This window comes from Clinocottus analis, unplaced genomic scaffold, assembly GCF_023055335.1.
Source record: "Clinocottus analis isolate CAN_PGR_092001 unplaced genomic scaffold, fCliAna1.0.p SCAF_13, whole genome shotgun sequence".
In the NCBI taxonomy this organism is placed as follows: domain Eukaryota; kingdom Metazoa; phylum Chordata; class Actinopteri; order Perciformes; family Cottidae; genus Clinocottus; species Clinocottus analis.
This window is the reverse complement of record NW_027175854.1, coordinates 10,777,333-10,792,354: the sequence shown is the minus strand read 5'-3', so window position 1 is coordinate 10,792,354 and position 15,022 is coordinate 10,777,333. Positions and strand designations below refer to the sequence as shown.

The 15,022-nt window shown below is 42.0% G+C and overlaps 1 protein-coding gene across 1 annotated transcript in view; it reads left to right on the top strand.

The window, feature by feature from the left end:
* LOC137783869 (cingulin) overlaps positions 1–15,022 on the top strand; it is a 51,978-nt gene that overhangs the window by 30,358 nt on the left and 6,598 nt on the right. The window contains exons 5-14 of the mRNA XM_068574208.1: positions 1,017–1,134; positions 1,305–1,495; positions 1,592–1,658; positions 11,010–11,300; positions 12,592–12,687; positions 13,067–13,225; positions 13,351–13,455; positions 13,658–13,716; positions 14,367–14,514; positions 14,605–14,709. Coding sequence (XP_068430309.1) covers positions 1,017–1,134; positions 1,305–1,495; positions 1,592–1,658; positions 11,010–11,300; positions 12,592–12,687; positions 13,067–13,225; positions 13,351–13,455; positions 13,658–13,716; positions 14,367–14,514; positions 14,605–14,709 — 1,339 coding nt within the window. The remainder of the gene's footprint in view (positions 1–1,016; positions 1,135–1,304; positions 1,496–1,591; positions 1,659–11,009; positions 11,301–12,591; positions 12,688–13,066; positions 13,226–13,350; positions 13,456–13,657; positions 13,717–14,366; positions 14,515–14,604; positions 14,710–15,022) is intronic.

Sequence of the window (15,022 nt, the reverse complement as noted above, 5' to 3'; positions counted from 1 at the left end):
TTTCCCCTCTTTGTTGTTAGTACTACCAGACTTCTTGTGTTTCTGCTTCTGCTAAACCACTAATACCACAGCTAGTACTACTGGTTGAGATACTCTGTGTTGCCTTACTACTAGTTACTAGTGGGACGGCCACACTGCTCTCGTGTGTGGAGAGTGTGTTTTTTATTTTCATGTTTGTCTGCTGTTAACGTTGAGCGTTACTCATCAACTCTGCATCAGCTGTTCAGCTCTGCTGGTATCCATGAAAACACTGCTGTGTTTGCTCAAGGAAGGGTTCGCTTTGAGGGCTCGGGAAGAGAGACCGGAGGGTTGTCGGATTAAATCCCTAGACTATGACTGACTTTTATTTATTTGGATTTTTTTTTATATCCCAAAAGCAACTCTAGTATCAAAGAAAATGTGATGCAGTATCCAACATCAGTGTTTTCTCTGGCAAAGCGCTGAGCTGCTGCAAGAAACAAGGAACAGACAAGGCCGCCCTGGCCTGTTGTCACTGAATGTATAAACACCTATATAGGATATAATCTGCAGAACAACAGCACCTGAAGGGTCAAAAAACTCCCATTGTGTACATTCACACACAACAAAAATATGTATTTAGTTCTTAACTCTTTATTTATTTTATTGATTGTGAGCCAAAGAAAAGTTTGAGAGACTTCTTGTCTTCTTCATATGTGCATGGACTCTACATTTAGCTCGCTTTTATTTTCTTAAATAAATAAATAACAATAACATTAACAATATTCTGCAGTAATGCAGTTTTAGGCCCGTAATCAAACAGTGAGATATAAAGAGGGTTGTTTTTTAGTAGATGCTATTAACATTATATTTCTATTATGACCTGTGAGATCTCAACCAGTTAATCCACAAACTGTCAAGCCCACAAACCCAGACATTGTCTACTTGTAACTATTTGTACAAGTATTTATTGTATTCAATTATCTGTCAAACCTGACAGTGTGATTGCCAATATATAAAACTTTTTTTTGTAAACTAAATGTGTTTGTATTTGTCAGACTCTTGCAGATTGAAGGCCGTCGGCACCTGCTGACCAGTGACCTCTTGAACCTTCAGGAGAAGAAGAAACAGACCGAACAGGAGCTAAAGAGGAACTCCAGCCTGCAGGCGTCCACTGTAAGTGACTCCAGCAGGGGACCGCTGAATATATAGACATTATGATATGAAAAAAAATATACAATGTGAATCTAAATGTCTCAGATTGAGAAGAGTGTATATGTAGGTGCAAATGAGATGGCTGTATTCGTATCAGGAGTGCTGGTGAAACGGTTCACTTTCCTCTCCAGCTACAGCTGTGTGCTTGTCGGGAGCTTCAGGCCTCCGTCACCGAGCGTCTGCTCCAATCAGAGAGGTTGGTGTTCCAGGAGGAGGCACTGAGCGCGCTCCGTAACTTGCTGACCCAAGACCTGCAGAGGTACCGGGAAGAGACGCGGAGGCTGACCTGTTTCACGCGGAAAATACTCTCGCAATCGCACAGGTCAGAAAAAAACAACAAGTACAAAATGTAAATATAAATGTGTTAATTTAGACTATAAAAACCATTTAAACGTTGCACTTTATATCTCTCCTTCAGAGAGGAAACACCCACCAGCAGAACAAGTATGCAGGGGAAGAACGAGACCGAGCAGGAAGGCAACACGGTACAGCTCAACTCCACGTCTGATCTCTGTTGGCTTTTATTCTGCTTGCTCGTTCTTGGCACAGTCGAGGGCTCGAACAAGCGATGCCTAGTGGTACTCGTTTGTTTGATGGCAGCTTTTTTTGGGGCCTAACAAACCAAACTAACAGCTTACCTCTCACCTAACTCCTGTAGCTACCGCTCTCTAGGGGCCGGGGTTCAGCTAACACTCCGAACACAGTACATCTGGGTGTTTTCTATTCAAAGTCCCCGGAACAATCAGAATGCCCCTTGGACAATCATACACGTAACAATTTAAATTGGGTCCCACTCTGACCTGATGGATTAATCCATAGCCCACCCTTCAAACTATCTACTTGTCTCACGTATGCGTCACGTCTTTCTCAAGGCCAAGAGGAGGGGTTTCCTCACAGTCAAAGATCACTCATTGGTCTGAAGGCCAAGCCTTTGGGCTGTTGGAGTAGTTGAGCATTATCAAATGTTCAATACCTCTTCCTCGGTCCAATTATAAGTTTATAACTTGGGTCACACCCATTATGCTAATGTTAGTTGTTCTCTTGGTGGGAATGAGACACACAACTCAGCACTCTCTCGTAGTGACTGGTCCTTCAGCAGTAGATGCAGAAATAAGCAAATAGGTGCAGGGGTCCATCTACACGTTGTTACATTTCCATCCTTTTTCCGAAAAAAGTATGTAACAGAACTAAAAGGGGAAAATGTTCCAGCTGTAAGCTGCGGGACAGTATTCTGCAGTTTTTAGGGTCGAGTTGAGGAGCGATGGTTCTTAGTAGATTACCAATAACATTATATTCTGTTACGACCTGGGTGAAAGTTCTCACTAATTTTATCAAAGGCCAATTATATCCAACCAAATCCCAACCAGCCCGAACAGTCCACAACCGGTTGGGACTTTGTTCACAAACAAAGCAAATGTATAAAGAAAGATAAAGCGTGTTGAGATAGAACAGTAATACTGTGTCTTTGTATACCTGTGTGTGTGTGTGTGTGTGTGTGTGTGTGTGTGTGTGTGTGTGTGTGTGTGTGTGTGTGTGTGTGTGTGTGTGTGTGTGTGTGTGTGTGTGTGTGTGTGTGTGTGTGTGTGTGTGTTTCTGGCATTGGTCCAGCTGTTGTCAGCCTTCCTCAGACAGTCAGTGTGGAGACAGAGGAAACATCTGCCTGCTCATCTGGCTCTGTCTGTCACACACACACACACACACACACACACACACACACACACACACACACACACACACACACACACACAATCACACACACACACACACACACACACACACACACACACACACACACACACATACACACACACATACACTCACACACACAGCGAGAGCATCCTTTCCCCAAAAAAACAACAACAACAAAAACAGCCATAATAGACTGACACAGTTGTGACGGGGAACGATGAGGGAAGAAACCTGGTTTGGAGTCTTATTATAACAGGAAACCTGTCAAAGTGTCACCACAGTTTAACTTGTGAAGCTTAAACACAAACAGCAGACGGGCCGGCTGCCAACATGCTGCTGCGTCTCCCGCACGGAAATACAACATGAATCAGGCTCTCCCTTTTCAGAACATCCCCATTCTCTTTGAAAAGATACCCGATACATGTTTTTTTTTTTTTTTTTGTCAAGCATGATTCAAAAGTGAAACTGCACCAAATAAAACAGCATGTGAGTGTTTTTGGAGTATATTCTGGAAGCTGGAAGTTCATAGTTTGCTTCTTCACATTTGACGGCAAAATTCATACAAAATATTTCACTCATAGTATAAAATACTATTCATACCATTCATAGTATCAGGCCTAAATAATTTCAACGTCTACATTGGTTATTATTATTAATCTTTCAAATACATCAGTTCATTGTTCACTGTCACCTTTGTCATTCATTCATAGTCTTGACCGCTAAAGTCACTCGGAAAGTGGATTTAAATGGATTCAACAACTAGTTTCAGGATTTTTGCAACCCAGATGCCCCCAAAGAGTATTCCATAAAGCAAGAGGCTTATTGGTGCAGGAGGGAGGGTTCAGACCCTCGACACCTTCCGTCTCACGCTTTGTCCCGCTAATCTAGACGAGCCGCTCTGGGCCCAAGAGGGGCTCGGTAACCTCTTTATGAGATTATGAGGTTAATCTGTCAGAAGATGAGCCTGGATTTGTATAATCACGCATCATTTTGATTAGACGTTAAATCTAATAGATTGATATTTTAGGGTTTGATTGGATTCTGTGATCCATCCTGGATTGGGAACTTTTATAGCCCACCACCCACCTACGTGTCCTGGGTTCTCTCTCGTGTTGTAGGTTCAGGCCCGGGCTGCCTTGACGCCTCGCTGGGCGGTTCAAAAGGTACAGACGCAGACGTCTTTAGTGCTCTTTATTATTCCACCGTTGTTTGAAAACGGCCGCTCGTCTTTACAGCATTTATGTGCAATCTGTAAAATGGGCTACTGTAGAACTGCATTACACTTCAGATTATTCCTGATTATTATTATTAAGCGCTGAAGTAGAACTCCAAATGTGTAAATTACAGTGTGAGACGAGGCGTTGTCCGATTATGGACGTATCAGAGCAGCAGCTGGATGAGCTACTCGGCTCTCAGAGACAGAAACACGCCCTGAGTAATTATAGAAAACCACATATGAACCTTTAACCTCAACAATAAAGAAAACATGTTCTATAAAGGTTGGACACAGGTGCAATTAGGCCTCAGATGAGGACGTCTGGGGAGCAGAGACGCCTCTGCAGCTTTCAGCTCATGGGGAAAATGTGTTTTGTTTTGTTAGGCTTTGTGTTTTATGATATTCCAATTTGGTTCCTCTCATATGGAGTTTTAAAAAGACAAAGCAATGCAGTGTGGGAACAGACGCTGGATTATGTTCTCAAGTGCATTAAAGGTCAACAACGTTTTTTGTATGTATTTCTTCTGGTTATGTTAACCAACAAATATGGTTCCGCAAAGTCTTTTAACCCATTTCATTTGTTCCAAAACAACCCTATTTACACACAATATGTAGAAATACAGAAAATATGATCGCAAGCCCGAGATTATTTATATATCCCTAAAATATACTGTCTACAATCATATAAGAGAGGAAGAGAATATATAAATATATATATATATATATATATATGTATGTATGTATATATCTATATAGATATATAGATATAGATATATAGCTATATATCTATATCTATATATATCTATCTCTCTCTATATATCTCTCTCTCTCTCTCTCTCTCTCTCTCTCTCTCTATATATATATATATATATATATATATATATATATATATATATATATATATATATATATATATATATACATATATATATACATATACATAGATAGATAGATAGATAGATAGATAGATAGATAGATATATGCCATGTATACCTTTATATGAGCACATTTGCAGCATTTCCTGTTACTTCAGTTCAAATCTGAGTGATTGGCCTTCAGGGAACCCTTAAGCCGCTTTTCATTTTCCATATTTAACACATTCCTAATAGACATATTTGACAAGCTTACCCAGTGATCATACATCTGTGCTCCTTGTGGTGATTCCCACGTGAAATAAAGAGAGATTGCAGCCTGATCTCTAACAAATATTGCCCCATGAAGGGATAATCGTCAGCTGAGCAAGGTGTAAAAATGGGCCGGCCTTAAGGCGAGGACGGAGCGCCAGTTGGTTATTAATCTCGGTTATTTACAAAACAGAAACATATTGCCAAGCAGATTGCTGCGAGCCGAACAGAGCGAGACATTCAGACCATACGTGTCCAACACAAGACCGCTAATTGGTTATTTAATTTATTTTTTATTGTCTCACAGACCTAATAACTGACTGTGACCTTAGACTGTTATTGAGTTTAGAATCTGAGTTCTGCTAAAATGACCCTTACAAGGCAGAAAACAAAAGAATCTATAGAATCTCTTTAAAAAAAAAGTAATTAAAAAAAAAGCTATAAACACCCTAGAAAAGAGAGAAACTAATCTTGAGAAGACGAACAACAACTCAAAAAGTTAGAAAACAACCATGAAAAGGCTCAAACAGTGCCTGAAGAAACTAAAGCAAACAACATGAAAAGATTGGAAAAATAACAATGAGAAACTAGAAAACAATAATAAGAAGCCAAAGAACCGACAAATAAAGAAGCTGGAACGCAAGAAAACAGCCACCATTTTTTATTTTTTTTTGCAGTTTCCAGTTGTTTTTTAAGAAAATATAATCTAGAACTAGAAAACTAGGAAACAAACCAGAAAACTCAGAAGCGACCAGACAATAACAAACAACCATGAAAGGATTTGAAACGTGCCAAAGCGACGTAAGACATGGAACACAACACATCGGTTCAGGAGTTAATCTGCAGATTATCCTGAGATTAAACTTTTTTTATTGATGTCAAACTTTGAGCCAAGACAAAAGCCAAAAGGCCGATTGCCGTCAGTGCCGTTCTGCTTTGGAAGCAGCTGATGATCGCTGTGAGGAGCGATTAGACCGTCGTCAAGGGCGGTAAAAGTCAATAAAACAAGTTTATAAAAATGTTTGATTCACCGCGGCCGTGAGCGTTCCTTGAGCACTAAAAATAAATAAAAAGATGACGCTGGGTGAAGTACTATCTGAGTTTAGCCGTGGACAGACGGACAAACACGAACACGCGTTCCCACCATCCTCCTTGCGCCTGGCGGAGAGGATGAAAAGTTTGAAAAGTGTCTTTGCTAAAAAAGGAGGTGGCAAGTTTGGTCCCAACAGATGATCAAATTTATTGTTCTCAACTCAAAGACTTCCCCATTGTTGGGTGTGCAGATGGGCAGGAGCTGAATCTCTGAGTAAACCAGCCTGTCTTATCAAAGAATCCATGTAAGCTCCCACAAACATGTCCAACACCCTCTGTACCCAGTTACACTTCTCTTAGTGCGATAAAACAGGAGGCGGCGCGCCGTTAAAGGGGCATTCCACTAACTCTGCTCAACCTGTGAGAACAGTTGTATAATGTCTTTTGCCCGATGACATCATAGTGACGTCATCGGGGTCTGTCGGGTGGAGGCTTGGGGGCTGTACCATCTTTAGTAATGGCGGTATTTACTGACTGCAGGTGTGGAAGTTCACCACACAGGGATCTGACAAAAAACTATGTTGAGTTGCATTATGGGAAATGTAGGATACCATTTTTTGGAGTTAAATCAGCCTTCTGGGCAAAGTGTAGTGCAGCAATGAGCGAGAGGATATTCCATACTAATAAATCAACACTGTGTCAGTCAACGCCGAATCAAGCAGTCACTGGACGAGCCTGAACTTTATATTCTCTGGCACCATAACATCAGTGGTGCATTCACTGTAGTTCCCAGGATGCACTGCTGTCATATATCTGGGTCAGATGGTCTACAGCTCTACGCCATATGTCTGTAATGTAGTGAGGCCACAGGGAATTGAGGAGTGTGTGTGTGTGTGTGTGTGTGTGTGTGTGTGTGTGTGTGTGTGTGTGTGTGTGTGTGTGTGTGTGTGAGGACATGACTTAGGGGAATGTGGATCTGGTTTTCCTGAATCAAGCTCCGTCTGCACGTCTTCTTACGTGATTGTTCAGGTTTCCTTTTGGTTTCTTAAAACCATGAACATAATCGTTCCAAAACCTGAAAACAATCGTTGTAGTTAGCTTAGCTTAAATACTGCTGTAGTACCATTAACTTACTGTCTATGTCTACGGGATCTTTGAGAAAAGGGGGTTCAAAATCATGCATAAACCAAAACAATCGTCCTTCAATAGCTGGATGGCCATCGTGATGCTGTATAGGGAGTGTTTGTCTTTGAAAGGCCTCTCTGGTATTTTCTTAATTCAGGCATTCTAAATATAAGATGTCATATAAGATGTTAATCATAGTATATTGTAAACTGACTTTTTAATTTTTGAAATTAAGAATTGTAGAAACAAGAGTCTTATATTTGACCATTATATCCATAGCACACAGATGGAAATTAAAAATAAAATAAGAATATGAGAATAGTAAGAAATAGTACCTGAAAAATATAATATAAAGAATAGTGAAAATATTAACCGAAAATGAAGTAATAATTAATTAATCAGCCTTAGAAATGTGGCCGTGTCTGTTAATCCAGGGATCCTACAGGATGTGTGATCCTGTTCTGAATGTTGAGGAATGTTGAGTCACAATCATTTTACTGCACGGGCAGAAATTCAAGAACACACACATTTCATTACCATCGAGTGTGTGTATGTCCGTCTCCTCATTCCGTACAGTTTAGAGAGTCCAAACTCATAGAGCAAATATAATAACATTAAAAGTCATCGGCTCATAGCTAATCCCGCCGTGGCCTGTAAACATTTTAAAACCGCGGTGATTAGCAGCGATCCCTAAACCGCAGCCCTCCCAGTCCTCTCAGTCCTCCCAGGCCCCGGCTCCTCTCCCGGCCCTGGCTCCCCTTCCCTGGGGGAGGCGGCCAGGCGAGACCCTGGATTAAGGCCACTCAGTGCTTTGGACCCCTTGAGCTCCGAAAGTTAAACCCCTGGATGCTCGCCACGTCATTTCTCTAAGTGGCATCGGCCTCCTTGTCACAATGTTAATTAAAGTTGGATTTAATCAAGTGGCTTTTTGGCAAAAAAAATGATTGAATTTCTGTTCTTTTCCTCTTTTCTGTGTGTGTGTGTGTGTGTGTGTGTGTGTGTGTGTGTGTATTTTGGAGTCAATCTGTTTATATATTTATGTGTTCTTTTTATTTTTGTGTGAGAAAGTGGGATGTTTTGCTTTGGGGGGAGGGTTGGGATTTTTCAGATGAACGAGCAGATGTTGCACTTCCTCAAGAGGGATTTATGTCAGGAACACACACACACACACACACACACACACACACACACACACACACACACACACACACACACACACACACACACACACACACACACACACACACACACTCACTCACTCACACAGGGCTTCATGTCATTATGCATGCTCAAAAACATCTCCACGCTGTAAAGACAGGAGACGTGACTAACACGTTGACATGCTGCTTCGGAGGAATCCTTGGAAAGTTCAAATCTAAATGGAGGAATGATGTCTTTGAATCTAGTTGCGTTGATTATGGGAACTCACTGCTTTCTAGGTTTAAAGGAAGTATCATCTGAAAGAGGAAGTAGCACAGTCTTTCTATTTTGTCACTGCAACCTTGCTAACTGCGGCTAACGTCGTGCTGCTAATCGTGTGCTCACACCAGCCGGATGATTTTATGTTTATTCACATTACTCGAGGATGGCCTACCAACAACTGAACCTTGGCCATTATATTGCCCCTATTGCTGCTTTGTACACACTTTTTAAGTCCCAGATACGTTGAAAAACTAAAGTGTATTGTGTCTTGTTTTATAATTGTCCGCAGGAATAACAACTTTAAAAACGTTTGTTTTCTGAATGGAGTCTGGAGTGCTAGGTTACGCTAACATTGTAGCTGCTCCATCAATGCTCAAAATAACACCATCAAGTCATAAATTTGGCAGCAACATTATTGTTTATAGTACATATGTACATTTATACAAAGGGAGTTTGGTCTGGTATCTGTAAAGATCTTTGCTACCATTGTAGAGATCTGAGGCTGCCACAGACGGCTACTATTTATTGTGTCAATCAAACAGCTTACAAGAGAATGACCTAAAGAGGATCTTGGGAAACCGCAGGCAATTGTGCCGTAATCCTGTAATTACCACTTGTGGTCGCTGTTTAGCAATATTAGCAACACCCAACATTGCCATAAAGTAACCCTGCTCATTGTTCTGGTCACTTTGTATTGCCTGTGAAATCTCCCGCTACTAACCTGTTCTACTTGCTGCTCAGACTTCTTGCTAACAGTGTTGTTGGGGATTTGTCATTGTGTTCACTTCTTTCAGCGTGCGCTCAACTCTTCTTACCTACACTCACCAGTTAGTCCTCACCCGGCCGCCACTGAAGACAAGTCAGAGCAGGCCTGGAGGGCCAGTCTTAAGAAACCAGCCACAGGCCTGTCCCGCAGTTCAAACTTGCGCCGAGCCGGCAGCGTCAAAGACCTGATCGGTAAATTCTCCGATCCAGATCACGTCACTTCCTCCGGCTCCCCACAGAGCCCCTCATCTGGAACACGACAAGTCCCAAAGTCCGCTCCCGCAGAAGCTCGCGAGCTTCCAAAGCCCACGTCGAGTCCGTCCACTCCCGCACTGGAAGGCGTCGGACAAGATGACGGTGCGGTTCCCAACATCACCGTGACCCCTCCTCCGTTCAGGGAAACCCAGAACGTGGCTCAGTCGGCCCAGAGAGGCACCTACACTAGTAAGATCACCGCGAGAATAGATTGTCCAGTAGGAGTCAGCGTTGGGAAGACTGACTCAGAACTAAGGAGCAAAACCCAAACCGCAAAGTCTGGTAGAGACTCAGTGACTGACTCCGGCCTGGGATCGGTAAGCAAAAGGAAAATGTCCTGAGCGACCATTTTGATGATCTTGCATGAAACGATAAGCTCTGCGTGAGGACGGCGTGACAGCGGTTTATGACTCATCTCCTTGCATTCAATCCGCATGACAACCCGAAAGCGAGATTATCAAGCCTTCTCCAATCGTACTAATCAAACAGCCCAAAACTCTCTGGCCTCACTTACGCTTACTCTCACTTCTCTTTGATTCTTTTCCTCTAAATGTGTACATTTTTGTTGCCTTTGGTCTAAAAATAATAACAACAACCTTCACGCTATGAATGTGTTGATTTTTACAGCATGATTGCAGTAATTGGGACAAATTACAGTCATCAGGATACTTTTGTGCATTTTTGCATTCTGTTTGTTTCTGCCTGATCATTTGCTTGGCGAGAAAACATGACTCTGTGTATTTCAATTATTGTGGCATATTATCCTCAGTATGTGCAAAGGTGGAACAAAGTCATTACAAAGTTACAAACCTAGTGCTTCAACTCTTTAAAATATGTGTATTATCTGTCTGTCTGCGCTGCCAAAAGCTCCTGCTCACATGTTATGTTTGGCTGCTGTCTAGTTGAGTCAAACTATACGTGTTGTCAGAAACAATCGATCGATTTTCATTTTTTGGGCTTTGGGAGAATATCAAGTCAAAAGGCCAGATTAAGTCACAAGTCCTTGGTGTTAAAGTCAAATTGAAATTATTGTGTGTGTTATAGTTGCAATAGATTCATGACTTAAGTCCGTAATAAAGAATGTTATTATTACTTTACCCATTGAGAAACCAACTTACACTACCTGTAGCTGGCATTCTAGATTATATAAATGAAAATACTTCATCTATTTCATTCCTCCTCGCTCGCCCTCTGCGCGTCTCCTCCAGGAGCCTGAATTGGATCTGAGCAAGCAGTCGGACAGCCCGACAGAGAGCGAGCCCACCACACCCCGAGCCGTGCCGGCCAGCCAGAACCCCAAGTATCAGCTGTTCCTCAACAACGAGCACAAGACCAACGGGTTGAGTGGCAGGGATGCAGATGGTCCAGGAGGCGGCGGGACGGTGGGGGAGAACGGCCCCAGGCTGGCCCGATGGGAGACCAACCGGCTGGGGACGAACAATTACCGAGGGTCCCTGGAGTCCCTGGCCTCGCGGGACTGGGACACTACGCCTGACCGGGTAGGTGAGGGGGACCGTGGTCTCGGATCAGTAAGGTGAAACGTCTGATGATCATAAAGAACTGTCTCCGTCATATCTGTGATTCCTGAAACTCAGAACCAGTTATCAAACAGTGCCATCTGCTGGACAGAACACAGCTGTAAGGTCTCTTGTTGCCCATGCACTGCAATGTCCTCCATCTTGGAGTTAAGAATGAAACCTGTCTAATTAGAAAAAAACAAGAGACACAATCTGCAAGCAATCAAATGTAAAAGTGCAATTTTCTATTAGTCCAGTACAGCAGTCTTATTCTATAATTCACTGAAAGAAGAATGTGACTTTCAGGACTCAAAGTCAGCTGGTAAAGCGTTTAGTTCAGTTTTGTTATTATAAAAGTTGTTAATCCCTCAGTTGTTCCCTGTTGTCTGGTCTTCAACATTGTTTTAAAGAGACGACCCAGACTCTCACAATTAGTTAATGTTGATTTAAGAACTTTCATATTCTAAATCTAATTATATTAATATGGCACTTTTCATGCAGCATTGTATGATGCAATTTCCTTTCCAGTGGAACAGCACCACCTCCTGGACAAAACAGAGATTTAAGGTTTCTCATTGGCCGACCTGAATCCCTCACTGATCACAAAAGTCAAGAGTTTCTCACCTTCTTCTTGGTTGTTATCACATTTTTAGATCCTATAATTTAATTTAAAATGATAATGTCTGATGAAGCCAAGGTTGAGAAACTCTTCATGATACAATTATCCTAATTATCCTACAATTATCAAACGTAATCAATATCAGCACCATTAAATGCAAGATGACGCGTTCAAATCGTAATGAATTACACAAAGACAAGTATTTTCTCAACATGTGCATCTACTTTGAATAAATAAACTCACAACACATTAATTTACCTCATTTGATCACTTCAAATAATATGCAATCATATCGTCATTGTGAATAATCTTAGTGGGATTATTTATGGACCACTAGCAATTATAGTTTTTGTAGTAATCTATATGTGAGATTCTTCATCATGGATTCCGATATTTTAGATCTTTGCATCTTTAAGGTTTTGCAATTGATTGAATGTATTATAACAAAATGCCGTACCTACTAAACCAGAATTGCTTCTTATGATTTAATATTAAAGGAAGAGTAAAACTTTGCAAATTCATAATCATAGCTGGATCCACACGTCTGAACTGGCCTGGTCTGTTTGGTTGTTGCTTTGTGTGTCTCCACTGTCACTGCGTTGTTGTTTGGTGTGAAGCAGTCGTCCTGTGTGTGTGTGTGTGTGTGTGTTGCAGTGGGGAGTCGACAGCCCCCCCAGAGCGTTCCACAGTCCGTACACCACCACGGCCTCCATGGACTACAACCCCATGCACCGCATGTCGGAGTTCAAGGTTTGTGGTGGTTTGTTATTTCTTTATCTTCCATACATTTGTTTTGTTTGTTTTAGTTCATCAGTTTTTATGTTGTATTATTACTTTTAATATCACGTAAATTGAAACAAAAACAGACGCTTCCAAATACTTTCAATTTGAACTAAAAAACAATGTTTTATCTTCAATATGATAAATAAAAAAACATTGTCTGCAACTGACGGATTCATATTTTAAATGCAGCTTCAGCTTTCTAGAATTTGTGAAAAAAGTTGAAAAGCATCATTGCATTTTATTTATATATACATATATTTTTTAACCTGACTAGCCAAGATATAGACACGACAGTATTTGACATAACTTGCTCACACACAACCCCTCCCTCCCTCCTCATGTCCAGGTTCAAGGTGCACTGTCTCCTGCCACCTCAGAGATGAACATGTACAGCTTCAACAGTCGCAGCACCAGTCCCGTGGGCACGCCCACCCACAACGTCCCGCGACCCCGTTACTCCGCCTACGATACTCTGGTGAAGAGGAGGGTCGAGGTCAACCACGCAGTACGTTTACTCTCACACAGACACGTGCACATGCACACACACACACACACACACACACACACGTACACACAGTGTCCCCCCCATAATTCAATACCATATTTCAATATCTGTTTTCGTTGCTGCAGGTGGCCCCCTCCAACCACTACAGTATGCGCTCTAACACTCTGGGCGCGCCGAATAAAAAAAACTACATCGAGGAGTTGACCAAACAGATGGACGCCTGCCAGAAGGTAGGCCTCACCTGATTCACTCTGGGTGACGTGTACTTCTGCTGTAAGAATGAGCTTTGTTAACACAAGTCTAAATATATTTTGATGGTGTGTGCGTGTGTGTGTGTGTGCGTGTGTGTGTGTGTGTGTGTGTGTGTGTGTGTGTGTGTGTGTGTGTGTGTGTGTGTGTGTGTGTGTGTGTGTGTGTGTGTGTTCTCTCCAGCGGAACCAGTTTCTAGAGGCAGAGAGTGTGGAGATGGAGAAGGAGAGGAACCAGATCAGGTCAGATATGATGTGATTTTTCTCTCTTTCTATTGGTTGAGTGGTTTTTCGTTGGTTTGTCTTGTTGCTCTCTTGCCTGCTTTTCTTGGCATTTTGGTTTCTTTCTTTCCGATTTATTGTGAAACTTTCTTTAAAGAGAACATTCAAGAGATGCAATGAAAGAAAACAAAAACTTTTAACCCTTTCAGATCACATCCCCCAATCCTACTGAGCACCTATATGCAAAAAGAAAATGTAATTTCTTAGAATTTTTATGTCCAAATTCAATTGCAATCAACAAACGTCCAACAAACTCTCTAAACGTGTATTTAGATTTGAGGACCTCCCACTTTTTAGAGATCCAATTGAATGCGAAGGATTTGATTAAAACGTCTTTTGTAACTCTCCACCGCTCACATATTCTGTTTCCCTGTGAAATACGTCACAATACAGAAGTTAAGGACGTTTTAACTTCCGTGTCTCTGGGACTTTACGTTTGACTCGGAAATTATTTTTTTTGTAACCGCACGCCCAAGTGATGTCAAAGTGTCCTGAGAAGTGTACTACTTGGTACACTTCTACTTGCCCACGACAAGATGAGAATAGGATTCTCTGCAGGTGGTCCCGCCCCCCTCCTCTGTCATCTGTCTGACACCGGCCTCCCTCTGCAGGTTTGAGATGCGCGGCCTGCTGGTGAACAACGAGGACCTGCTGAGGACCAACGCTCAGCTGACCAACGAGATGAAGAGGATGAGAGAGCAGATGGTCGAGATGGAGAGGGAGAACCAATCCATGGGCGAGAGACACAGGGAGATGGAGGTGTGAGAGGATGGATGATGTACTCCTACTGTCAGTATCCATGGGAGGGGGAGGGGTTTACGGGACTGACTCTTTTCCTGTCCTGATCAGATTGAGGTGAAGCAGGCCCGTGACATGATGGTGGAGGCCAACACCCAGGAGTACGCCTTCAGCTTTCTCCAGCAGTCCCTCCAAAACAAGATCCATGACGCTGAGGTACGCAGCAACTTCCCAGTACACAGATTGTGTGTGTTGCTGGGCATTCATAGGAAAACACACAAAACGTGACCAAATCATTTTGTTCGTGAGACCTCATCTAGACCGTTGTGTGAGGACTTGTTGATCATTGAATGATAGTCCTGTCAGATCAAAAATGTAGAATTCTTAATTGACATAATCCAAAATAACTAATTTGGCTTGAGAATAATTTTCTCAGCTCATAAAGGAACATTTCATCCCATTTGTCTAATCTCATAGATAACGAGACCATGTTTAAAACACAGTAATAATTCATATTGGTATTTTTTCA